The sequence below is a fragment of the Phaethon aethereus genome, assembly GCF_964289735.1.
Source record: "Phaethon aethereus genome assembly, chromosome: 26".
NCBI classification, from domain to species: Eukaryota; Metazoa; Chordata; class Aves; order Phaethontiformes; family Phaethontidae; genus Phaethon; species Phaethon aethereus.
The window spans coordinates 915,825-942,488 of NC_138602.1; the positions used below are offsets into that span (position 1 = coordinate 915,825).

The 26,664-nt window shown below is 64.8% G+C and overlaps 1 protein-coding gene across 1 annotated transcript; it reads right to left on the reverse strand.

Annotated features, from left to right (window-relative positions):
* NFIC (nuclear factor I C) lies at positions 1 to 26,664 on the reverse strand (the record flags this gene model as incomplete). The annotated part of the gene is made up of 10 exons (XM_082010882.1): positions 1 to 5,586; positions 7,514 to 7,599; positions 9,259 to 9,418; positions 10,974 to 11,158; positions 11,276 to 11,404; positions 13,451 to 13,575; positions 13,731 to 13,854; positions 14,006 to 14,080; positions 14,611 to 14,682; positions 26,121 to 26,664. Coding segments are annotated over 10 exons (1,554 nt in total), but the record flags the coding sequence as incomplete, so codon positions are not given.

A 26,664-nucleotide genomic window follows, 5' to 3' on the forward strand; every position in this document is an offset into this window, starting at 1 on the left:
TTTTTCTCTTTTTTGCATAGGGGAGGGGGGGGGAAACAACCAAAAAAAAAAAAAACCAAAACAAAAAAAAAACAACCCCCAAAACAAAACAAAAGAAACAAAACAAAAAAAGAAAACCAAAAAAACCCCCAAAATCCATAGTCACGGTCAGTAACTGGTATGTAGGCAGGAGCGGCGGCTATCGGTAATGGCTGCGTACAATGGTATAATCAAATATTGTGAAGCACCAGGGAGGCGAGCGGGGGCTCGGGGGGGCCATGCAGGGGCCGGGGTGGGGGTGGGAGAGCCGGGGGTCCCGGCCCCGGCTCGCGGCCCTGGTGCGCTTGGCGGGTGTGTAACGGCTGTGGCAAGCGCGAAGCGAGAATCCGGCTAACTAGTAAAATATAACTGCGAGGGAGGGGGCACCCACCCAGCCCCGCGGGGCGGGGAGGGGGAACCCCCCGAAAAGGCGGGCGAGGGCAGCCGGCGGCGCGGAGGCACTGCGGCGGGATTTTTGGTATGGGTGTGAGTCGTGGTCCTGCCGGCTGCTGCCTCGACGCCTTTTTGGGGCGGTTTCTCTCCTTTTGCCGCTCTTTGCCCGGGGGTGGGTTCCTCCCCCGCCTCCATCTCCACCTCCGCTCCCGCCCGCCTGCGGGCATCGTGCGGGGCGCCACGGGTGCTGCTGCACCGGGGCACCCACGGGTGCTGCCCGCCCCAGCTGTCGGCGGGAGCCCGGGAGACAGAAAGCAGCAATTCCCAACTCATAGTACAAAAAAAGAAAGAAACAAAACAACAACAAACAAGACATATATATATATATAGGGTTTTTTATATATATATATATTCCTTTGCGCTTTAAAGTACCTTAACTGTGTGTCGGCCCTTAGGGGCCCGCGCCCACCTCCGGCCCCTGCAGCCCCATATATATATATGTGGAGAGAGAGATATATATATATGTACAGGTTATTTTTTTTATTTATAGGTCACAAGGACTATTTTTAATTAATTTTTTAAGCCGACAAGCCCGACTAAAAACCCTCTAGGAGAGACTGTAGTGCATGAAACCCCCGTGGGAGCCCTGGGCGCGGTGATTGTCGAGTGGACCCCCCCGCCCCGTCCCTTTCCTGCCAGGGGACCCCCGGAGCATCCCCACTGGGGGGGTCCCCCCCGCTTTGCGCCCACCCGGCCTGTGGCCACTGAGCCCAGAGGCCACGGGGGGATTAAAGAAAAAAAAAAGGGAGAATGATTAAAAAAATAAAAATAATAAAAATTAGTGGTCGTCCCCCCTGTCCCCGCATGGCCGGGGCCCCCCAGGGAGGGGCCGGGGGGGGTTTGCATATTCCCTTTGGGCAGAGCCAGGGGCCGGTGCGGCCCCGGGGTGGGGGGCGTCGGGGGGAGCAGTGCAAAGACCCCGGAGGCGGCGGGGGCTCCCCGGACCCCCGAGGGAAAGCCCCCGGCCCGACCCCGCCCGCTGCCGCCCTCCGGGCTGGGGGGCATCAAGTTGATGATTTTTTGCCTTTTTTTTAACATGTTTTAAGGTGCTTTTCTTGCCGAGGGCGGGTTTTGGGGGGCTGCGGCCGCAGCCCAGCCAGACGCGCTGCCGGCCCCTCGGGCAAAGGCAGCAGGAGGGGGGGAGCGGGGGGGCCCCGGCTGGAGCCCCCACGGGGCCAGGGGCTTCCTCGGGGCGGGGGGGGGCCCAAGCCCGAGGGGCGCCAGCGCCCCTCGCCTCCCCCCAGGCCCCGCGCTCGCCAGGGGGGCCGGACGGGGGGGGCCTGCCTGGGTGCCCCCCGCTCCCTCCCTCCGATGGCTGTCGCTCTGGTCACTGCTGAGAAATGCTTTTTTTAATAATTTTTTTTTTTTTTTTAGCTTTGAGCTGATCCTTTTCTAGCCTTAAAACCCCCTTTTTTTTGTCTTTTTTTTTTTTCAATTTTCTCTCTCTTTTTTTTTTTTAATTCTATTTTAAAAATGTATTTTCCCCCAGCTGGACGCTAATCTCCCGCTCCCCACGTTGCATTGTCCTTGCAGAAATCAATACTGCACCTTGCATAAGGAAGAGTCTCCCGAGGATGTTCCCCTGCCCTGTGGGACCCCCAACAACCCACCCGGGTGGGTGAGACCCTGGCAGGACGTGACCCTCCCCCATCCCCCACTAATACTTTTGGACACCAAAAAAAAAAAAAAAAGAAAAAAAGAAAAAAAATTAAAATTAAAAATTTAAAAAAATGTTGACGACGACGTTTCTTCATTACAAAGCAGCAGCGACGCGCGGTGCCACCCGCTCATCAGTGTCACGACCCGCGTCAGTCCTCAGCTGGGCTGGGGGGGGGTCTCTCTCTCCGGCCAGCGGGACACTTGGGTTTTAAGGCAAATTCTGGATTTTTTTGGGGTGTCGGGACCCCACTTGGCGGTTGGCGTAGCCGGGAACAGGCAAAGTGATGGTGAGAGGGCACCTCCTGCCGGGACTTTGCCTATTCCCTGCTGCGCCAGCCAGACCCCCGGAGATGAAGCCAGTGAGGATGGAGGTGGGGAGGGGGCTGTGACCCCCCCGACACCAGCCCTGGGAGGGGGGGCACAGCTACATTCACACGGTTCCATTCCTGTCACGAGAGCAGCTGGGCTCAGCCCTCCCAGCCCTGCGCCCCACTGAAAACCAATTCAAAAGGGGGAAGCCACCCAAGGGGGGGTAGGATGCTGTGGCCCCCCCAAGGGCTCGGCTACAGGTAGCTCCATCCCTGGCCCTCCCCGCAGGGACCCCAGCCACGTCCTCATCCCTCCTGCCGTGCCCAGCCGCCCGGGTTCCCCCAAGCGTTATGGGGGGGCCCTGACCCGGGGGGGGCCCTGCCACCTCCCGCCTCGCTGCCTTTGGTTGCTGTAAGCAGAAAAACAAAATAAAAACCCCCAAAAAGGGAAGGAAAAAAAAACCACAACAAGAGAGGCAAAGCCCAGGGGTGGCCGGACCCCCCCAGTAGACCCCCCCGGCCGGACCCCCCCCTCGCCGGCGCAGCTGAGCGGCTATTGCATATTCCGGTGTGTTGGCGCAGAGGATGCATCGGTATTACCAACTGGAAGACGTTTCCGAGGGGGAGAATTGGTTAAAAAATAATAATAATAGAGAGAAAAGGGACTTTTCCGGCCGAGAAGAAGCCATGCAGGAGGCGAGGGGGGAGCGGCCGCCCCCGGCCCCCCCAGCCCCCCGGGAGCCCCGGGCATGCAGCGACTCCCTCGCACTGATATCGGGTCCGGTAATACTTAGTCTTCGAAGGCAAGGCACATCATGTGGTATAAAATTTCGTGCAAATTAGGAAAACATGGATTTTTTTTTTCTTGGGTTTTTTTTTTTTTACGGCTTTTTTTTTCTTTTACACAGAATTTTTTTTTTTTTTTCCTCTTTTTTTTTCTCTTTTGCTGAAGGGGAAGGTAGAGCCGGTTAATACAGTCTGCCATGCACAGCATCAGCCATCCGCGGCTGGGTTGAGCCAGGTCACCAGATCCTGTTAAAGCACCATGCAGTTTATTTGTCTTTTTTTTTTGTCTTTTTCTTTTTTTCCCATGTGATTCTCTTCTCAGATCTTTAAAAAAAACCAGGTTTCCCTCTCCGCCAAGCGCTTTTTTTGGTGTGGTTTTTTTTTTTCCTTTTTTTTGTGGGTTTTCTCATTTTCTTGTCCTTTTTGATTATTATTTTGTCTCCCGGGATTTCCTGCATCAGCCCTTTCCCCAGTGCTGCGCCACGGGCGGGCAGGATCCGGCCTCGCTGTGCCGTCCCGGGCGGAGTGGGGAGCGGGGGGGAGTGGGGGGCTGGTGGGATGGGGGGTGCGATGCCGGTTGTCCACAGGGCGGCTCTGGGTGCCGGGGGGGGGCCAGGCAGGCAGCAGCGGTGGCCTTGGTGACGTCCCCTGCTCCCGGACACCCCACGGTGGCTTCTCTCCATCATCACCCACGGGTGTCCCCTGGCGCGTGGGCTCCCTGGGGTCCCTTTGGGGACACGCTTGGGATCAGACTCCTCCGTGGCCGCCACCTTCTTGCTGGAGACGCCGGGTGCCTTCGTCACCTTCCTCCTCGCCTCGGCTACCGTGTGGGTCCCTCTGCTCTAAGGCACTGCCACGTCCCCACGTCCCCTTCCCGGCCGTGCTGCCATTGCGTGGGACGGGGACAGCTGGGCGCTTCCTCCAGCACTGCCCCCAACCGGGGGCTCCTCCGGGGGTCCCGGGACCCCTCCCCGGCGCAGTTCAGGCACTTGACGCGGGGCCGGGGGCTCCGTGGGGCTGGCTCTGCCCTCGCCCTCACTCGGGCTCCTTCTCTCCACCCTTTCGTATTTAAAAAAAAAAAAAAAACCCAAAAAACCCCAAGCCAGCTGTCCCGGCAAGCCAGTGCCGGGGGCTCCATCTCCTCCTCCTTCTCTTCCTCCTCCTCCTCCTCCTCCTCCTTTTTTTGTGATTTTTTTTTCTTTTCTTCTTTTTTTTTTTTTTGACGATTCCCTCTTAAAAGTGCATTTCCTACAAAATGTGCAACACGAGCGCACCCTCTCCTCGCCATCCACCTGGTACCTGTCCACAGGAATGCATAGCTCAGACACACGGGCGCAGGCCCCGCCACCGCCCCGCCGCCGCCCCTGGCGCGGGGACACGCAGGAGGACACGGGGACACGTGTGGGGACACGTGTGGGGACACATGTGGTGTCCGCCGAGGGGCAAGGAAGGCATTGCAGAGAGACGGCGGCCGGTGCCCCGGCCTGACAGCGGCAGCCCGGGTCCCGCTGGGGCCGTGGCGGGAGCATCCCCGTGCCACGTCCCCATGGGAATCGGGGTGCCGCCGTCACCGTGACTGTCCTCCGGCCGTGCCTGTGCACCCTGCATCACCCCAAGCCCCCTTCTCCTGTGACAGCCACTGGTGCCGAGCCGAGCCGGCCAGCGCGCCACCATGTCACTGTGCCGTCACGCCACTGCGTCACCTCATCGCCATGTCACCGTGTCACCGTGCCACCGCAGCACGGTGTTGCCCATCCCTGAGGCGCTTTCACTGCACGGAGCATCACAGTGCCCCGACTGCGAGCACCTGTTGGGAACCGGTGGCAGGAGGCGTCCCCCCACCCCGCCGCACCCCACCCCGGCCCCGGGGCCCCCCCGAGAGTCTGCATGGGGCCGGGGGCAGTGGCGGGGTGGGGTTGATCTTTTCTACTCACATAGAGGCAAGAATGAGAGAGTCAAGAGCCGTTTGCATATCCAAACCTCCGGCAAGTGGCTGGCAGGGCTCTGGCGCCGCAGCCCCGCTGCTGCTCCGGGAGGCATCGCTGGCACGAGTTGTGTCAGGTCTCGGTGCGGCGCCGGCCGACAGGGCAAATAATAGTGTTTTTTTTCTGTTTTTCTGTTTCTTTGTTTTCTGGTGCATCGCCGGGCGGGGGGGAGGTCCTCCTGTGGTGTGTTGTTGTTTTGTTTGTTTTTTTTTTTTCCTTTTTAAAAAAGTTTCACCCTTTTCCTTCTTCCTTTCCCTCGCTCTTTCCTTCGGGTGTGGGTTTTGCTTGTCGTCGTCGTCGTCGTGAGTCCGCGCTCTCCGTCATCACCGCAAGGCTGGGCCTGGTGCTCGGGGACGGGGATGTTCCTCTGGGGGTGCCTAAAGCAGAGGAGAAGGGAGGCGAAGGGGCGGCACGGCGGCGGTTATCCCAGGTACCAGGACTGCCGGGAGAGAAGAAAGAGGCTGGCGTTAGTGCTCTGCGCTGCAGAGCCGTTCCATCCCCCCACCGGCGTGCCCCCCCGCCCCGAGACAGCTGCCCCCACACTGCCACCATGCTCGGCTTGCCTCACTGCCCCGCACGGGACTGGCGTCCCCATCCCTGCACTGAGTTTGTCAGTCTTCCACTCCAAGGCCACCCGTGTCCCCCTTTGTGGCGGGTCCCTCTGCACCACAGTAAAGGCGACGCTCCCCAGGGAACGGTCATATCTGGGGACAGGTAGGAGGGTGACAGGGCTGAGGACCCCGTGGGGTGGCCCCCTGCCACCCTCCCATTGTCTCCCCCCCAGCCCCAAGTTCAAGTTCGTCCGGATTACCTCATGTCTGGTTTCCGTTGGCAACGAGACAGCTTGGGGCCGCCGCTTCCCTTAACCCTTCCCGGCCCCACCACAGATGACCCAAGAGCAGCAGGTCTCAGCTGCCCCTCCCGGGGACGCGGGCCCCCATTTCGTTTCTCCTGTGCCTCAGTTTCCCCACGCAGAGCAACTTTGAGCCCTGGAGAGGCTCCCAGAGCGCGACCGGAGACACACGCACAGGGACAAGGGACCCTGGGGTCCTGGGGCTGCAAGCAGCCGTGACACCCAGGGGTCTGGGGGGTCCAGGGACCCTGGCACCCTGCTCCCCCGGCGCTCTCCCAGCACTGCCCCATGTCTCCTCTTTAGAGACCCAAAGGCCTCAGGGTGCCCACCCCACTGTGCTCTGCCCATGTGCAGAACTGGGGAAACTGAGGCAGGGTGGGGGGGTTGCGGCCCCCAGTGTTTGCCTCCTGCTATGGGGCAGCACCCCTGGTTGCTCCATGGCACAGCTCACGGTGCCCGAGTACTTGCACCCTGGCACAGAACAGCACCCCTGGGTGCCCCACGGCACGGTTCTGTGACCTAAGTACTCACCCCCCAGTGGGTGCAGCACCCTGGGATGCCCCCAGCACGGCGCCATCCACACACCCATCCCGCTGCCCCAGCGCTGGCATCACCCACTGGGCAGGGGCTGCAGCCTCCCGAAGCTGCCCCTGCTGGGCCCGCTGAGGCCGGCCAACTTCTATCACAAGTGAGGCAAGGTGCTGGCACTCCTGCCCAGGCCCCGCAGCACTGCCCACCGCCTGAGTTGGCACCGGCTCACAAACTACCAGTTAAAAAATACCCAGGACTAATGAAAAGTCTCTGGAAAGGCGCACGCCACATCCCGCTGTGGTTGGAGTGGCTGGCAGGCGCAGCCAGGCGAGAGCAGGGTGCCCCTGCCCATGTGGAGAGGGGGCACATGGACCTGATGCCCCTCGTTTGGGGATGCTGTGGGCACCTGGGCAGCCCAGCTGTGCCATGGTGCCAGGTGGGGCACAGCCAGAGCCTGGCAAGAGGAGGGCAGGGTACCGGGCATAGGCACAGCCGTAACCTCCCTCTGCCCTGGGGGACCCTTGGTGGCCCCGAGTCACCAGCAGCGCCCACGGCCCCAGGTGGCTATGCCCACGGTGGAGATGCCGCAGTGACAATGCCCACCGTGGCGGTCAAGGTGGTGATGCCCACAGCAGCAATGCCCACAGTGGCAATGCCAGGGCAGCGATGCCACAGTGGGGATGCCCGTGGCAGCAATGCCCACAGCGGTGATGCCCATGGCAGTTACGCTCACAGCGGCCATGCCCACGGTGGCAATACCCACGGCAGTGATGCCACTGCAGCGACGCCACAGCAGCCATGCCCACGACGGCGATGCCTGCAATGGCCATGCCTGCAGTGGCGATGCCCACGGCGACGCCACGGCGGTGGTGCCCGGGGCGAGGGCAGGAGGGTCCCCCCAGCAGCATCCCCGCTCTCACCTGTGCCTGATAGATACTCCCAGGATCCCTTGGTCCTAATCCCACGAAGGAACGGTTCGCAGGGGGCGTGCCTGGTGCAGAGTAGGCTGGGGAACAAACGAGAGCTCGTTAACGGGGCTGCCGGCGGCACCGCCATCGTCCCCCCCAGGGCACAGCCCGGCCCGCTCCCTGGCACTGCGGGGACGGCACCCTGGGCACCTGGAGCTGGTGGCCACGCGACGTCCCCAGCTGCGCCCCGGTGGCGGGCGAGCGGAGGTCAGGGCTGCTGCACCTGGGGCAGTGCCCCCCGTGCCTGTGCCGGGCTGGAGGGGCAGCTTCGGGGCGATGGCAAGCTCGGGGGCGAGACGCCCCCAGGGTGCAGGCGCAGACGGGCGCTCCCCTACCGTGCCGGCGCTGCGGCTTCCCAAGTGGAGCTGCCGTGGGGCAAGTGTGACGGGAGCCACCGGCTCCACTCAACCTTGTCCCCCCTGCTGCCACCTCCAACCCCCAGCCGGGGGTCCAGCAGTGGGACCCCTGGCCCCGCTCAGCTCCTGGGCTCAGCCCTGTTGGAGGCAGGGTGCTGCCAGGGGGCATGGGGGGCTCGGAGCCAGCTGGCCTCTGCAACCCTTGGGGACAGCCAGTGTCCCCTGTGCTCAGCCTTCCCCGAGCCTGGGGGAGGGGACTGGCACTGCCCGGTCTCCCCCTGTGGCTGTGGACCCATCGCCGGCCGGGCCACGCCATCCCGAGCTCTCCCCTCCAGATCGGTCGGGCTTTGATTTCTTCACGCCACATAACCTCAACACCCGCTGGCCGGCTGGTGGCATGCAGCAGTGGCCTGTCCCCTGGGGACGGTGCCCCCAGGCAGAGCTCGATCCTGTGGGGACGTGGCAGCCTGATGGTACCAGGCGGTGTCCCATGGGAGCGGCAGGACAGGGACAACCCCGTTGCAGAGTGCAGCGATGGCACAGCATCCCACCACTGCGGCACGCGCCCCATGCCAGTCCGGGGGCGACGCCAGTGTCTCTGTTCTGCGGCCCTGGGCCCAGTGCCCCAAAATCCTTCTGGCCAAGGCGCTAAAGCCCCCCGAGGTGGAGCAGAGGGGGATGAGCTCGTCAGCCTCTGCAGCTAATGAAGGTCCCCCAGGTGCCTCCCACCGAGGACTCCGGGGGGCCTGCACGCAGTCCTAGCACACGCATCGCTTCACAGCCTCCGAGCAGATCGGGGTCCCCAGCACCAGGGATCCCCGTGGCAGTGAGAGGACGGCAGCCCCATGCGGCGCAGCCAGGCACGCCGCCCCCAGTCCCAGCACCATGCCCATGCTGGCTGGTCCCCGTGTCACCAACAGCACCGCCGCTGCCGGCCAATGGGGAAACTGAGGCACGGAGAGGCAACAGCCTCCCCAACAAGCCCTGCCCACGCCGCGGGGGTTTGGGCAGGACGCTGGCTTGGAGGAGCCCTGTCATGGCTCTGCTCCTGCTCCCCCAGCCGTCTCAGAGAGATGTGGGGCTCAGGCCGGTCCCTGGGACCAGCGCGGAACCCCCTGGCTTAGGGGACAAGGCGCCTGCCCAAAACCTGCCCGCTCCGACCTGCCTGAGACCCAGCAAACTCATTGTGTGCTGGCTGCCGCCCTCTCCCCGGCTGCAGGGAGGCCACCTCCGCCAACACCCCCCCAGCAGCACCGAGATTGGGGGGGGACTTTGGTGGGGGCTGCAAGAGGAGGGGGCCGGCCAGGCCGGGGAGAGGGGTGGGCGCCGCGGGGTGCTTACTGGGTGATGTCGGTGAGGTCGTCCCTCCCTCGGTAGTTGTCGTGGTGGATTTGGTGTCAGGAGAGACGGCCAAGCGGGGCATGCCGGGGGGAGGTGGCGGCGCCAGCATCTGCGTGGGCAGGTAGTGGCTGGGCACTTTCACTTGACCACTTCCATTTAACTGGGGACACAACACAGACAGAAAAACAAACAGCACAAGCCATTAGGAAGCACGCGCAGCACCGGCAAAGCCGGCCCGGTGAGCCCCTGGTGCCGCCCGGCATGGGCGTAGAGCATCCCTCATCACTGACACGAGTTTGTTGGGTCTCAGAGCAGCCCTGAACGGTCGGCGCTAGCGACAGGGAAATCACGGCGGTGCAGGGGGGGGCGGCCATGCCCCATGGCGGCGCATGACAGAGCTGGGGTGCTGTGCCCCTCTCTCCGTGGTGGTGGGAGGCCTCTGAAGCGCTCACTTGTAGGGAAGGGGCACCCTGCGGCGGTGGCGCGGCATCAGCCTTCAAAGGCTCCTGCACCAGCTCCCCGCACCCGACCCAGCGGGGGGCTGCTCCAAATCCGGCCTCTGCCAGCGCGGCACTGAGCCACTGTGCGGGGCAAGAGTCACTGCCCCTCACCCTGGTATCAGGCCTCGCCACCGAGGGGCAGCAGGTAGGTGCCGGGCAGAGCTCAGAGGAGCTCCCCGAGACACCCTGCATCTGGGGGGGCAGAGCAGGGGTGTGGGTCACAGGGGGGCATGGGAGCAGGAATGCAGCCACACCTGTCCCCCGGCTTTGGGCATGAAGGGAGCCCAGGGGGGTGGCTGAGTGGGGTGCTGAGTGTGTGGGGTGCTGGGTGAGCGGGGTGCTGGGTGCACGGGGTGATAGTTGTGCAGGGTGCTGCATGCACTGGGTGCTGGGTGCATGGGGTGCTGTGTGAGAGGGGTGCTGAGTGCACAGGGTGATAGGTGTGCAGGGTGCTGCACGCACTGGCTGCTGGGTGCATGGGGTTCTGGGTATGTGTGGTGCTGGGTGTGTGGGGTGCTGGGTGCACTGTGTGCTGTGCATGCCGGGTGCTGGGTGCGTGGGGTTGCACAGGTTGCGGGGTGCACAGGGTGCTGGCATGTGGGGTACTGGGTGAGGGAAGGCACACCGCAGCACGGTGTGGCTCTGCCACCCCTGTGGGGGTGCTGGGGATGCGGTGCAGTGGCAGGGCTGACGGGTCACTGGCCAGCTGCGTGGGTGACAGGGCACGCAGGGCCCATCACTCTCCCAGGCACACTGGCTGACGGTGGCTCTTTGGCGACGGTCACAAATCCCCTGCCGGACGCCTCACTCCCACCAGACACTGCCAGCCCCGGCTGATGGCTCAGCAGCGGCACCCACCGCCCTGTCTCCCCTATGAGGTGACGCCCCATGCTGAGCCAGGGAACGGCACCTCCATCGCTGGAGAAACGAGGTGCCAACACCGATCAGGCGCAGCGGCGCTCCCGAGCTAACGCAAGGCACTGGCTGGAGCTGCTCAGCCCCAACCACAGCGGTAGGAACACCCCTACTGGGCTGGGTGCCGGCACCTGGGTGCCGCCGGAGCACCCCAACCCCCCACGTGCGGCGGCGGCGGTGGCGGTGACGGTGGCGGCAGACGATCCAGGGGACGCCCCTCTGGCAGTCCAGCTGGCAGCAGCCCCCGGCGCCCCACGGCGAGGTCGATGGTGGGATGCAGGGATGGGGCCGGATCCTTACCGGTCCGGGCTGCTGGTTGGACGGGTCACAGGCCAGCGAGACGAGATCTTTCAGCGGGTCCTGCGGGTTGAGATGAGGCGGGTACCGAATGGCCGTGTGGGGGAAGTAGGTGGAGGCCGTCTGGGGGAGGATGGAGGTGGTGGGGAAATGCAGCGCAGATGACGGGTGCGGGCTTCGGGCGATACCTGCGGCAGAGAGCGGAAGGGGGGACTTGCTGGCGTCACTGTGAGCTAGCCGCTGCCCCAGCCCCCCGCCTGCTCGCCCGCTTGCTCCGTGCCTTGGTTCCCTGCCAGGACACTCACCGCTGTGCACCGCGATGACGGGACGGTGGTGCTGCGTGAAGCTGCTCAGCCGGGGTGAGGAGTCCTGGGGCGATGGGCTGTTGAAAGGGGACTTGTCCATCTCCGTCTTCTTCACGGTGGGGGAGATGCCTGGGGAAAGCGAGGCGCAGCGTCACGCCCCAGCACCCACCGTGGGACCCCAAAGTCCCAGGGCTGCTGCCAGCCCAGCCCGGGGTTGAGGCACTCATTCCTGGGGCGAGGGGCAGCCTCAAGAGAGGCTGGGCATGGAGGGGGTGTGTGGGTGTGAGCATGTGTGTGCGTGCACACATCTGTGCGTGTGCAGGTGCACGTGTGTGGGCACCCCTAGGGGTGTACCGCAGGTGTGCACATGCACACATGTGTGTGCACCAGCATATGGGTGTGCATGAGTTTGTACACACCTGCCTGCGTGCACGTGCATGCATGTGTACGTGTTCATGTGTGCGCACCAGCACGACTGTGTGCTCCTGTGTGAGTGTGTGTATGTGCACACGTGTGTGCAGGCGTGTGCTCATGCATGTGCATCAGCCAGAGCGCGCATGTGTGCCTGTGCGCACAACCCTGCATGCACGTGTGTGCGTGCAGGTGCACACAGCTCTGCGCGTGTGCGTGTGCCCACCCCAGGTGCGTTAGCGGGCGCCCCCATGGGTGCGCCTGTGACCCTGCAGCCCCCTCTGGGCACCCACCTCCCCTGGCACCCCGGGGCCGGGGATCCTGCCAGCACAAGGAGCTCCCAGGGAGGCGGAAAGGTGCCAGCTTGGGGGGTGACCCTCCAGGGACCTGCAGACCTGGCGCCCAGGACGCCCGCACCGCGCCGGGTGCCCGGGCCCCTGCGGGCCACACCGGAGTGCAGGGCTGTGGGAGGGAGTGGCGGGTGTGCTAATTCCCTGCCACCATGGTTTTAGCTCTGGCCATTTGGCCCAGGCCCGTAATGGGTTTAGCCCCTTCTCAGCCGGGGGTTAGGAGGATTTCCCAGAACATCCCGTACGGGATTGCTGTAACCCCATCGCTGCTGTAGCCGAGTCCCACTGCCACGCCCCTCGCCCCTGCCCCAGATCCGGCCACCGGCCGGGGACAGGGATGCCCGTGCATGGCTCCCTCCCGCCGCACATGCCTGCATGCCTGCGTGCATCGCTTCGGGGAGGGGGCTGCATGTCCCCCTGGGACCCTCCTGGCCTCCAACCTGGCCCCTGCAGCACCAGCCCCAAGGGGCCTGAGGTGGGGCAGGATGGGGCACAGTCCCCACCACATATGGGGCACCGTTTTGGGCCAGGACTTGCTTTCCCCACTGATCCTACCCTTCCGATAAGATCGGTGCCTCCAGCCCCCCAGCCAGGCACCCCCAGGCTCTGGCAGCGCCGGGGGGCTGGGACGGATCCTGCCCCACTGTTGGGGGTGCAGGGAGGCAGGATAAGAGCCAAGGGGGGAGAGTGGTTCCTTCGCCTGCAGCCCCGGGAAGGCGCCTTGGGGCGTGGGAGCCAGCAGTGCCAGCCCGGCAGCATCACTTTAATTAGCCCAGCCCCCCCTTTTCTTAATGAACAGCTAATTGGGGCTGTCTAGACAGGAAAGGGAAAAAAACGGCAAGCAAGAAAGCAAGCTGTCCGTAGCGCCAGCAGCTGCCGTGGGGCTGGGAGAGGCTGGTGTGGGGCTGGGGCGCTGGGCGGGCCTTATAGAGAGCACCTATAACGACAGCCTGTGCCTAAAGGTTGTCCTGTAGCAATGCCACAGAACCTACAGAGAGCCTGTGCCTAAGTTGGGGGGGGCTATAGCAACACCTGGACACCTATGGAGAGCCTGTGCCTAAATCAGGGGGTCCTATAGCAACACCACAGCGCCTGTAGAAAGCCTGTGACTTAATGAGGGGCTCTGCAGTAACCCCACAGCACACATAGAGAGCCTGTGCTGTGATGGGGGGCTCTATAGTAACACCACAGGCCCCATAGAGAAGCAGTGACTTGCTTGGGGCCCTATAGCAACATCACAGCACCTATAGCCAGCTTGTACTTTGACCTGAGGGCCCTATAGCAACACCATGGCACATGTAGAGTGCCAGGGGATGTCTGAAAGTGGCGCCTGTAGAGAACTAGTGAGATGGCTGGGGGGCCCTATAGCAGCAGAAGGGCACCTATAGAAAGGCCCCCATAGGGCAGCACCTACCCCCTTCCATGTCTTCTGTCCAGTTGCGGCTGCTGCTGGTGGGGGAGTTGGAGGAGGTGTAGTACTCGCCCCCCGGGCTGGTGTCGATGTCGTCCTCCATGGACCCCGACTTGTGCCGTTTGCTCCTGCGGGGCAGGGGAGGGATCAGCGCCAGTGCGCGGCAGGAACCGGCCTGCCCCCCGCCTCCCCTGCGGCGAGGTGGCCAGCGGCCCGTGGCCATGCCCAGGCTGGTCCCGGCATCGCCCCGGCATCGCCCCAGCACAGCCCCGGCAGCACCTACCCGCTGGAGGAGGTGCTGGGCAGCGTCCTCCTCATGCCGGTGCTGGAGGGGTTCAGGTCGTAGGCGAGGTGGCCCTGCAGCTCCCCCAGGGAGAAGTTTGGCCCCGTGCCCGTCACCACCGGCGCTGCGGGCAGAGAGGGGGATCAGAGGGGGCCCAGCATTGCTCCCCGCCCTGCAGGGAGGGGACCCCCAGCCTGCAGCTGGGATGGGGGAGCTGTTGGGATGCTGCCGTGCTCGGGCAGCTGCCTGGGAGGTGGCATCATGGTGGCACTCACTTCGGGACACCTGGATGAGCTCGGTGACGCTGAACACCCCCGAAGTGACAAAGCTTTCCTGGAAGTCTGTCGAATCTGTGTGGGAGAGACGAGGGAGTGCTGGGGGGGGACAGGACCACCCTTCCTGGCCTGCACTGTCTTGTGGCGGTGCTGGAGGGCACCCCAACCTTCCCAAATCCCCCGTAACACCGCCCGCCGCCCCATCCTCAGTGGCTTGGCTCCACTTCCCTCCTTCAGCAAGGGACCACCCCTACCGGTGCCCTCTGCTGAGGACACCCTGGGGCTGCTCCGTGCCTCATTTTCCCTGCAGCTGAGAGCGCCAGTAGGGCTGGGGGCTGCACCCCATTGCGGTCACAGCTGCACCCCAAGGGACACAGCTCCAGTGGGGCTCTACCGGCTGTGGGATGAGGCTGAGGCCATGCCCAGCTCATTGCACGTGCCAGGCAGCAGCTGGCTGGGGCTGGGAGGCTCTGGAGCAGCTGGCAGGAGCTGCCGGCGCAGGGGGCATGACTGCCTACTGAGGGGGCTGCCTCTGCCACAGGAACCCTGGGGATGGGCTTGGGTGTCCTGTGACCCCTTGCCCGCATCCTGCCCACCCCACTCACCCAGCGTGATGGGTTTGCTGTCCTCCTGGTCCGAGCCGATGCCCGTCCGGGGGCTGCTGCTCTGCTCTGCATCTGCAAGAGGAAGAACCCCCGGGGTGAGCCCACCCCATGTCGGTACATGCCAGCGATACTGGCCAGCTAACTGCCCGGCAGCCTCCCAGCCACTCTGTGGGGGGGAAACTGAGGCACAGTCTGGCCAGCGGCTCCCACCCCACAGGAGGGCCATGACCAAGCTGGCACGTCCCCAGCCGCCAGGGAAGAGCCACCGATCGTCCCTCCCTGTGGCCCCCCCGCTGGCGACGGGAACGGGGACACCCCCGTGCTGGCACGCAGGACACGGGTGCTGCTCCTCGCAGGAGGGAAACTCATGGCGCTCGACCCGCCCCGAGGCCTGGCCATGCTCCTGCCTCCTCTCCTCCCTCCAGCCCTGCCCCACCGGGCACTGCCCTCGCCACTCTGTGGCACCTCGTCCTGCCTCCTCCAAGCCCCCTGGAGGGCAGCAGGGCCCCGGAGCAGCACCCGCTCCGACCCCCGAAGCCCCCGCCATCCCCACTCCGTCTTAGCTAAAAATAACCTGGCTGAGCTCAGTGGCATCGGCACACCCCGGCGTGGCACGGCGAGGCACGGCACGGCACAACCGGCTCACCCTCTGGCTCCTCACGCCCCACCGGGGCCTGGGCCGCACTCGGGAGCATCCTCCCTCCCTGGTGCAGGCTCAGCCACACTCCCCTCACCCAGCTGCTCCCAAAGCCCTTCCAAAACTTTCACCATGTCATTCACTCCCTCCTCGCCCTTCCTCCTGCTCCTCCATCCTCCTCCTCCCACCCCTCGGCCTTCGGTATTTCTCTTTCACAGCTTTGGCTGATGCCAGGAAAGGGCTGCGACAATCCCGACACCGCCATCAAAACAGAGCGGCTGCCGCTGTCAGCCCGCGGGCTGCTGCTTGGGGTTTTTTCCCCTTTCTTTCCTTTTTTCTCCCCCTTTTTCTGCCCCGTGCTCCCCCCCAGTCCCTTGCGCACACATGGCTCCTGGGCAGTTATTTTTGGCCGGCCAAGCCGAGCCATGCGGGCAGCGGGACTGCACCGTCCCCCACCCTGACACCCCCGCGCACCGCCCGCGCCACCCCCAGGGCCGCTTGACGTCGACGCCGAACGCAGCCATTTTGTCTCCCTCCCCAGTTGCCGGCGTTCCTCCCCACCCTTTCCCCGTGCCGGCCTGGCAGCCCTTTCATGCTGGCGGCCCTGTGGCATTCCGCCCCACCGCTGCATCCCGCCGCCAGCCAGCCCCGTGCCCGCGCGCTTGCCCATGCGCTTGCCCACACACTTGGCTTCCTCCAGGCAGCCATTTTAGGGAGCAGAAATTCCCCCGGCAACGGGTGCGGGGTTTTTTCCCCTTCTTCTCTCCATTTTTCTTTTTTTCTCTTTTTTTTTCCCCCCATTTTGAAAGCTGCCGCGTGCCCACGCGTGCGGGAGCGGGCGGCAGACGTGAGCAGGGCACGAGCACACCAGGGAAGGGGACAAGCGGCGGCAGGGACCCCCCGCGCGCCCGCGGGCACCGCGCGGCCGGACACGGCCCCTCCTCGCCTCTTAAAACAACAAATCTCGCAGCGGCTCTGGAAGTGGTTAGCGGTGGAGCCCGGCCAAGGCACGGGGCGGTGTCTCGCGGTTACAGCCCCGAGACCGGCCTGGTTCCCCACAGCCCCCCCCGCCGTCGCCTTGGGGCTCCCCGGCCCCCCACTCACCCCCGGGACGGCACCCGGCTGCTCGCTCCCAGGAGTGCTCGGCCACTGGGAAGCCCCCCGGGCCGTGGCCTCAGCCGGCGGCCCCACACGGCCCTCGGCTCGGCCCACGCGACCTCCCACCATTGCTGGCCCCGAGATACCCCGCGCGGCCCCTGCTCGCCCCGAGAGGCCCCACATGGACCTTTGCTCCCCCCGATGCTGCACGCGGACCCTCGCTCGCCCGGGACGCCTGACACAGCCCTTCGCTCCCCCAGAGCCGCCCTGGCCTGGCCCCTATTCCCCCAGGGCAGCCGGCAGGGCCACTTGCTCACCCTGGGTCCCCCCCGCCTCCCCGGGTGCCCCCGGGGCCCTGTGCCCCCGCACCCTCCCACCAGCATCGCCCTCACCCAGCACCGCTGACGCCAGCCCACCCACCCCTGTTCCCGGGGGGCACCCCGGGGCCTTTCCCCCGACCTGAGCATGCCAGTCCCAGCCACGGCGCCCCAAGGAGCACCGGGGACTTTCCCAAGCTCCAAGGTTTGGCAGCAGGACTGTCCTCTCCCGGCACCCTTGTGTCCCCGCTGATGGAGGCACGCGGGCGCCGGGACGGGGGCCGTGGGCCCGCTACCCCCCAGCTGCCGGCGATCCTCGTGGCTGGGCAGGGCGAGCACGCCAGCAGATTTCTGGCTGCCTCCTCCGGTGCGGCCAGGCCAAACTCTGCTCTCACCGCCATGTGACGGCTGCCTGCGGCCGGCTGGCGCGCACTAAAATGGCGAAGGGATCACTGGGCTCCCGCTGCAGCCTCGCTCCCCCCAAAGGATGTTTTGGGTGGGGGACCAAATCCAGCACCCAACAAGTGGCTTTCAGGAAGGCGAGAGAAGCCTGGGGAGCCCCCGCACCCCTGGACTCTCTATGGTAGTATTCCGCACCCTCCGCAGCCCCCGGGGCCGGCATGGCGGATGGAGGTGGGGGCTGCCACATTGCAGGAAGCCCAGGGGAGAGGAGGTTCAGTGCCGGGGTCCCCCCGGCGCGGGGAAGGAGAGCCCTTGGTGCCCAAACAGGCCAATCCAAGCGCCTTTAAAAATAGCAAAGTGTGTGCCTGGCGGGGGGCAAGGGCTGCCCGGGCTCCTGGCTGCGCTGGCAGCCTGGACCGATGCCACCCATTGACTTACGGATCCCCGGCACCCCGGCCCTGCTGGCTGGCAGGAGGGTGCCGGCCACACGGCGACTCCCTGCCTGCAGCCTTGGCGTGTGGGAAAGACCCCCAGGCAGCAGGCCCGGCCCTGGGCGGGGGGGTCCCTGCAGGCGGGGTGCCCCCCCGGGGCTGGCGTGGCTGCAGGAGAGCCCTGGCTCTGTGCCTAAGCGCTGACGGTAACAGGGCACGGCGTTACCAGCAAAGGCATGGGGCGCAGGCGCAGAGGCTGGAGGATGCTGGGGGCTGGAGGAGCCGCCAGTGCCGGTGTGCGCGACTCAGGCCCCCCGACAAAAGGGCAGGAGCTTTCCTCCACTTTCCCCAGCTCTGCCAGTGACAGGGCAGGAGATGGGATGGGGCTCAGCACCGTTGCCTGCAGGGTCCTGACCCGTGCCTCAATTTCCCCCAGGGCTGGCTCAGGGCTAAGCCCCCTGGGGAATTGCCCCCCTGCCTCTCCCTTGTTGGCAGCACAGCCCTGGCACCTACCCAGGAGCAATGCACAGCTCCCCCAGTGCATCCGGCTGGCTGTCCCCCAGAGCGCACATCACTAGGGCCCAGAGTGAACAGCCCAGTCAGGATGGGGGACACCTGGAGACCTGAGGGAGCCTGAGTGCTGTGGGGCAGTGGCGCCCCACTGCAAGGGGTAAGGATGGGTGAGGCTATGGGGGTGTGTGATTTGGGGGGTCCTCCCTGCCAGACCCCCAGCACCCCCTACCCCCAGTGGCCCCACCGGTCTGAGCGGCTCTGCCCGTCCCGCTGCCCGTCCCGCTGCCCATCCCGCTGCCAGGCCGGCTGGGGTGGCCCTTACATAAAACCCGGAACAGACCCGCTTGTGTAACCTCCTTTATATAATACCCCAAGAAACGCCGTGTGGGACGGGTAAATCCCGGCTCAGCCGGGCCGGCTGGCGCGCCGGGTGCACCAGGCTCTGCCGCCATACTCCTTACAACGCTCCGCTGCCCCTTCAGCCCCCTCCGCCCCCCCCGCCGTGCCCGGAGGGCTGCGGTGCTGTGAGGGGGTGAGACGAGTTTGCTGGGTCTCAGCCCGCCAACGCCGCGGGGGTGGCAGCGCCTCCCCCCCCAGCCCAGCAAAACCCCGGGGAGGCCCCGGCCGGAGGCGTCCCCCGAGGCGCGGGGGGGACGGAGCCGCCCCGCTGCCACGTTCGCCGGCGGCAGCCAGCTGGCCCGCGCGGCCCAGCACGTTGGCCGGCGCCTGCGAGCGAGAGGCCTGTCCTCGGCCGACCCCGGCGGCGGGGGGGCGGCGCGGCCGCGGGGAACCCCCCGGGCGGGCAGCGCGGCCGCCCCCTCGCTCGGTCCTGCCGGGCCCGGGCCGCGGCCAGCGCGGGCGCGCCCGCGGAGGCGAGCGGGGACAGCCGGAGCGGACGGAGGGGCAAGGCGAGAGCGGGACCCGCACAGGGACGGCTGAGCCCCCCGCCCCCCCGGCAGCCCTCCCCGTGGGGTGCCGGCACCCAGCCCCTGCGCCCGGGGCTGGGGGCACCCGGGGGTGCAGCTGCCGGAGGAGGGGGGAGAGAGGAGAGAGGGGTGGGAGAGAGAAAGGAAGGGAGGAAGGGAAGGAGAAGGAAAGACAATAGGAAGGAAGATATGAAGTGGAAAGAAAGAGAAAGAAAAAAAGAGAAAGAAAATTTTAAAAAAGAAGAATAAAAAAAGAAACAGAAACAGAAACAGAGAAAGAGAAAGAAAAAGAAAAAAGAGAAAGGAAAAAAGAGAAACAAAAAGAAAAAGAAAAAGAAAAAGAAAAAGAAAAAGAAAAAGAAAAAGAAAAAGAAAAAAAGGAAAAGAAAAAGAAAAAGAAAAAGAAAAAGAAAAAGAAAAAGAAAAAGAAAAAGAAAAAAAGGAAAAGAAAAAGAAAAAGAAAAAGAAAAAGAAAAAGAAAAAGAAAAAGAAAAAGAAAAAGAAAAAGAAAAAGAGGAAAAGAAAAAGAAAAAGAAAAAGAAAAAGAAAAAGAAAAAGAAAAAGAAAAAGAAAAAAGGAAAAGAAAAAGAAAAAGAAAAAGAAAAAGAAAGTAAAACAGAAATAAAACAAAAAAGAAATAAAAGAAAAAGAAATAAAAAAATAAAAAAAGCAAAAGAAAAAGAAAGATAAAAATAAAAATAAAGAAAGAAATAAATAAAAAGAGAAAGCAAACAAGTAAAAGAAAGCAAAGAACAAAAAGAAAAAGACTAAAAGACTAAAAACAGAAAAAGAAAAAATAAAAGAAAAAAGAAAAAGAAAAAATAAAAATAAAAAAGAAAGAAAAAAGAAAGAAAAAATACAAAGGAAAAGGAAAACAAAAAGAAAAAGGAAAATGAAAAGCAAAAAGAAAGAAAAAAGAAAGAAAAAATACAAAGGAAAAGGAAAACAAAAAGAAAAAGGAAAATGAAAAGCAAAAAGAAAAAGAAAAAAGAAAGAAAAAGAAAAAAGAGAAAAAGGAAAATAAAAGAAAAAATAAAAGTACAAAGAAAGAAAAAGAAAAAGAACAAAAGAAAGAAGAAAATAAAAATACGGAAAGGGGAACAAGCTGACAGGGAGGAGGGAGGGAGGGAAGGGAAAGCAGGCAGCAGGCAGGAGGAAGGGCAGGAGGCAGGAGAAGGGAGTTGGGGGGCAGGGGGACACCCCAGCTCTGCAGGTGCAGCCCAAGGGTCCCAGGCCTGGCCCCCGTGTGCCCTGCTGGGCCCCCGGGCCCTGCCCTGCCCTGCCCAGGGGGGCAGCCCTGGGCCGCTGCTGGGTGCTGCCCGCATCTCACTGCCCCATGGCACGGCACAGCCCCGCGGCACAGCCCCACGGCACAGCCCCCCACAGAGTCCCGCGGACCCCCCAGCCCCCGTCTCAGCCCCCCCCAGGCCCCGGGCATCGCTCCCAGTGCATTGTGGGAATCTCCTGCCCCAGGGCCGGGGTCTGAGGCCACACAGGGCTGGGGGCAGTTCCAGCCCCCCACCGGGCTGGCAGAGACCCCAGCGCGGGGGCCGGCGTGACGGGGGACCCCAGGCCCCAGCTGTCGGTGCCACGCGGCAGTGCACCGGGGGGACTTGGCGGCGTCCGTTCCCCCCCGCCATGCCCACGGCCGCCAGCGGGAGGGAGCGCCGTGGGCATCTGCCGCCCCAGCTGTCCCTTGCCAGCGCGGCACAGAGCTGGGCGCCCGGCCATGATGGCAACTGCGGCCCGGGGAGGGCACAGCGCTTGCCAGCACGGGGGGGACAGCGGGTGGAGAAGGCGGGGGATGGCAGGTGCTCGCGAGACGGAGCTCGCTCATCTTTTATTCATCGGGCGCCGAACGGTGCGGGGAACCGCTCCGGCCCCTTGCCCCCCCGCCCTGGCACCACAGGACGCAGCACCCCGTGCCAGGTCCCTGGCAGGCACCGCTCGCCCCAGCCCAGGCTCCGGGGCTGAGCTCGCGGCAACTCGCTTCACTGGTGACGCGGGGCTGGGGCTGCCCCCCTGCCAGCTGGGCACTGCGGGGAAGCCGGCCGGCTCCGGCACGCCGCCGGCTCGGCGCACTGCGGGAGAGCCGGGGAAGCCCTGACCTCCCCAAGGTCGCCGGCACATCGATCCAGAGAGCTCTAGCACACCGAAACCGCCCCGGCTGCTGCCCCTGCCACGCGGGTAGTGGGGCCGGGCACAGGGACGGCGGGTCCCCCGGGCAGTGACCCTGCAGGGACGGGGATAGCTGGGGTCACCGCACCCTGGTGAGCCCCTTTCCATCCGCCCTGCGGCACACAGGCCTGGGGCACAGGACCTGTGGATTCTCTGATGTCTCATACCCTTGCGCCCTTTCGCAGGGGGTCTCGCTCCCCTCAGCCCTGGCCTCCCCTGCTCTTTGATTGGGAGTGCAGAGATACCTGGAGCGGGAGGAGGCTTTGCAGGTGTTTTATCTGTGCGCGGGGGGCTCTCCGGCCTGCCTGCCCACCGGTGCCCGGCTCTGCGGATGGCAGAGCCCAAATATTGTGCACCCCATCAATCTCCTCACGACCCTGCTGATAAATATTTGCGTGGGGGCTGGCAGAGCGGCACTGCCCGGGCAAACGCCTGCTCCTCCATCTGGAGGGACCGTGCAGACGTTTGGCACGGCCGGCAGGCGAGCTCCGGACGCGAGCCCTGGCACAGGCTCCCCGGCAGATTGGTGCCATCTGCCTCGTGCCGCAGCCAGCGGCGAGGCTGGTGAGGGGAGATAAGGGGCTGCCAGGCGGTGGGAGACGCAGATGCTGGCATGGCACGGAGGGCCCTGCCTCCCTTGGGCACTGTCCACTGGCGGCGGCATCGTGCCGGGGGTGCCGGGAGCCTGGGCACCTGCTCGCCCTGGGGCCTGCTCGCCCTGGGCACCCATCTGCTCCGACTCGCCATGGCCCTGGGGGGGCTCAGCCGCCAAACACTGCCAACTGCAGGGTCCCTGCCAGCCCCACAGCACCCCAAAGGGTGCGAGGGGCCAGGACTGACCCCATCCCGTCTGGCTCCTATAGCCCGGCTGGGATGGGGTCCGGGGATGGGGGGTGCCAGGACGGGGACGCAGCGATGGGGGTGCCGGGATGGGGGCCCGGGGATGCGGGATGCAGGGATGGGGGCTGGAGGGTGAGGGTGCAGGGAGGCGGGGAGCACTGAGGTGAGGGGGCAGCGAGGGGGCAGCAGCCCCCCCAGACTGGCTGCTGCTGCGGGGAGCTGCTGGGAGGAATCTCTGTAATGCTTCGAAGGTCCTGGCACCATCGACTGGGGAGATTGATTACCATTTTACTGCAATGCTTCTGACTTTCACCAGCGACCTCCGAGCTCCCCTCCCCAGCCCCCCCCGCAGACCCAGCTCTGGGCTGCAGCGCCGTCCCCTCCCCCACTGCGGTGTGCACAGCCCAGCCCTGCCCCCATCCTGCTCCCACCCAGCACCCAGCCCTGCTCCCACCCAGCACCCAGCCCTGCTCCCAGCCCTGCTCCCACCCAGCACCCAGCCCTGCTCCCATCCTGCTCCCACCCAGCACCCAGCCCTGCTCCCAGCCCTGCTCCCACCCAGCACCCAGTCCTGCTCCCATCCTGCTCCCACCCAGCACCCAGCCCTGCTCCCAGCCCTGCTCCCATCCTGCTCCCACCCAGCACCCAGCCCTGCTCCCAGCCCTGCTCCCATCCTGCTCCCATCCAGCACCCAGCCCTGCTCCCATCCAGCACCCATCCTGAACCAAGCCAGCAGCCCACCCTGCCCACAGGAGTACTGAGGGCTGTGGGTGTGGGGCAGGGTGGGCTGGGGGCCCGTGCTGTACTGCTGAGCGCTGGGGAGTGGGCCCAGGCATCCGGCACTCCCCTGCACCTCATGGTGGCCCCCCCAGAGCCAGTGGGGCTGGGACAGGCCCCCCCCCAGCCCGGCATTGCTCGTGCCTCAGTTTCCCCATGCGCTCGGGGGCACAGAAAGCCGAAACCAGGCAGGTCTTCTGGGCAGAAGGATGGGGGCAAGAGTGAGCCAAGAGGCAGAGCTGGCCCTTGGCATCGGTCGGGGGGGGGCGGTGGCTCAGCCCCTCCCCCAGGCTGCCCCCAACCCCGGGGGCTCCTCCACCGCGTCCCCTCCCCAGCGTTACCAGAGCAGCGGCTGGGAAATTGTGCTGACACCAGCAAAACAGGCCAGGCGTAGGCGGGGGAGCCGAGAGCCCACGTGCTCCAGCCTGATAATGGGGGGCCACGGGGGCTGCGGAGAGCCGGAGCTGCCCAGCCAGGAGGGCCCTGCATGGGTGAGATCCCCCCCAGCCTCCTCCTACTCCCCTCCAGCCCTTTTGGAGCTGGGGATGCTGCTGGGGGGCTGGCTGCAGGGTGAGATGTGCAAAGGGGGAAAGCGAGCGGGAGCGAGCAGGAGCGAGCGGGAGCGAGCAGGCAGGAAGGAGCCGGCAGCGTGCTGGGCAGAGGGGAGGCCAGCGAGCGCGCGAGGCCATGGGGACACCAGCGCACCCCGAGCCGCGCTGTCCTGGCCTGGCCGTACAGCGCAGGAGCCACCGGTGCGGTGGCTGCCCCTCCTTGCCTCAGTTTCCCCACGCGGGCCGGACAAGCCCTTGCCAGCCCCAGTCCCACAGAAAGCGCCTGCTGCAGGCTGGGGCCGGGGCAAAGCCAAGCACCCGCCCCGCTGGGGCACCCAGCACCCTGCAGCACCCCGGGGGGTCCCACCCCCGGCGCAGCCGCTGCCGCTGGCCCGTCCCGGTCCCCCTTAACCGGGGCACAGAGCGACCTTAACAGGGAAAGTGAGAGGCTGCCAGGCCTTATCGGAGAGTATTTACAACCGCTGTGTTCCCAATTAGACAGTCAGGTGACTGCGGCTGCTGGGGACCCAGACGCCGGGGTCAAGGTCGCTGGTGGGGGGGTGGTGGCGGCAGAGGGGCAGCCACCTCCCCGAGGACACACGCCGGCTGCGGCGTGGCCAGGGAACCCACTGGCGCAGGCACCCCAATGCGGCTGGCCGAGCGGTACAGGGGACCCCATGGCGGCTGCCGGGGGGGGTCCTGGTCCCTGCCATCAGCATGGCCACTGTAGGGCTCCCAGTCCAGCGTGGGGGTGCTCCCAGTCCATCCCAGTACGCAGCATCCCCATCCCAGCCAGTATGGGGTACCCCCAGCACCCCAGTGAAGCCCAGCATCCCATCCCAGTTCAGCCCAGCATGGCCATGTCTCAACTGAGTACACAACATCCCCTACCCTGCCCAGCACCACTGCCCCATCCTGCACAGGGCACCCATGCCCCCACCCCAGCCTGTGCCCAGGGCCCACCCTGTTCCCAGCACAGCACCCACCATTCCCAGTGAGCCACTGGGAAACCAGCGGCGCCAGGCCCCGCTGGGCCTCATCCTGCCTCTGAGCGGGCAAGCCACGTGCGTGGGCATGGGCGTACGGCGCTGGCGCTACGCGTGCGCACATGCCGAGAGACGCGTCTGGGCAGGCAGGTCCTGGCTGCACACGTGTGTGCGACTGCACACGTGCAGCCCCCCTGCTGATCGCTGCGAGCCCCCCACCTGCCTGGGGTCCCACCTGGGCCCTGGGGCAGGATTGGGCCCCAGCTATTCACTGGCAGAGGCTGTGCCCTGCTTTTCCCCAAAGCCACAGGGGCGCGGTGGTCCCCCGGCACCCTGCCTGGGACACGCGGCTCCCTGGGCAGCGGGGGTTTGCATGCCCGCGTGCCTCAGTTTCCCCAGTGACACCCAGCACACCCCACCACTGGCCGGGCAGAGCAGTCTCCGGCTGCCCATGCCCACCATCATTCATGGCACTGGCACCCCTTTTGTTGGGGTTGTCGGCAGCACGGGTGCCCTCTGCGGTGTCCCTACCCGTCCCCGGGTCCCAGCCAGTGCCGGGCAAGGAGCCACCAGCTCCTCCCGCGCTGGTGTTGATGGGGACGGGCTCAGGGGGCCGAGAGGCATGGTTGGGGGGCATCACCCAGTGCTGTGGGTGTGGGGCTGCTGCCAGGAGGAGACCGATGTCCTGGTTCCTGCACACCCAGGCAGCCTGGCCTGGCCGTGGGGGGGCCACAGGCCCCTCAACCGCCCCTCAACCCCCTCACAGACCCCCCTGGCTCTGCATCACCCCTGCGAAACCAAGCCCTGCCCTCGCCCGGGGATCATACGGCAGCTCCCCAGGCTCCTCACCCGCCTGGGGGTGCTGGGGGATGTTGGGGTCTGGGGGGGACCCCAGGTGCCAGAACGGTGCCTGTGCCAGCACGTCACCCCCCAGGGATGGCAAACCTGCCTGGATAAAATAAGATCTGAGCCGAGTTACCACGAGCTTCCCCTTCCTGACACGCAGGGAGGTGGCGTGAGTTGGTGGCGAGGACCACGGCTTAGGGATCTAACCCTCTGAGCCTGGAAGCCGCCATCTGCCCTGCCCGTTGTGCCTCAGTTTCCCCCTTTTGAGCATCAAGGCTTCGAGAGCGGGTCTGATCCTCCCTCCTTGCCGTAGTGAAACCAGCCCAGTTCTCCCACACGTCTGGGGGACCCCCAGGCAGCTGAAAGGCAGGGGAGCAGCGTCCCCTCGGTGCACATTAGGCACTGCTGGGCTTTGCCCCCGCTGGCATTATCGCTGCCGGCCTCGGCCGCTCCTGTCCCTGCCTAGGCCACCCACCGGGTGAGGGGCTGGGACCGCAGCCCACGGCAAACGGGCACTGCTGGACCGCTCGCAGCTCCAGCCCTCAGGGGTTGCGCCAGGAACAGTCTGTCCCTTTCCTGCCCATGCTGCCCACCCGCCCCTCACCGGGCTGCCGGCACAGGCAGCCATGACAGGCAGGCGTGGGATATGGTGCCAGCCCCCAAAACCCCCCTCTGGGGATGCCCAGAGACAGGAGCATCCTCAGGGACCACTCGCCTCCACCCCTCCCTGGCACGCGCCTCCCGGGGCAGCCAGGATCCGTCCCGGTAGAGGGGCCGCGTGGGCAGGGTGGGGGGCACCCACTCAGCTGGCGGTTTGGAGGGGGGGAGCACCAGGCTCCTCTTTCCAAGGTCTGCAACAGGAAACGTGTCCCCCAGCGGTGTCACCGAGCCGGAGCCAGGGACAGGACGGACATCGCGGGGGACAGGAAGGCTGGAACAAACGCGCCCAGGGAGCTGGCTCTGGTGGGGACGCACCCCGGGTCCACCTCGCGGCAGACGCGCACCCACCTCTCTCGCGGACGAAGTAGGCCAGGTAGAGGTCGAGCTCCTTCACGGAGACGCTGATGTGGTGGGGCTGGACGCAGAGGATGGGGTTGGTGCACTGGCCCGACTTGACCAGGCGCTCGCCGTCGGTGCTCTCCAGCGGGATCCCTTTGAAGAGGATGACCATCACCAGGTCCAGCCGCCACACCTTGTCCGCCTGCCGCAGGCAGTCGATGCGGCGCATCTTCCCCTTCTGGTCGGGGTTGGAGAGGACGCAGCACGAGGGCTTCTTGCCCGTGATGGAGAGCACGAAGTCCTCGCGGCACTCGGGCCGGATGTCCTTGCGCAGCTTGGCCAGGAGGCGCGAGGCCCATTTCTGCTTCACCTCCGGCTTCTCGCTCAGCAGCTCGTCCTTCACCGCCCTCTCCTCGTCCTTCGTCATCCTCTTCTCATGCTTCTTGAAGTACTTGCGCTTGCGGGCCTGCAGGTTGAACCAGGTGTAGGCGAAGGCCCGGACGTGGGGGAGCAGTGCCTCGATGAAGGGGTGGAACTCATCCTGCGGGGGCAG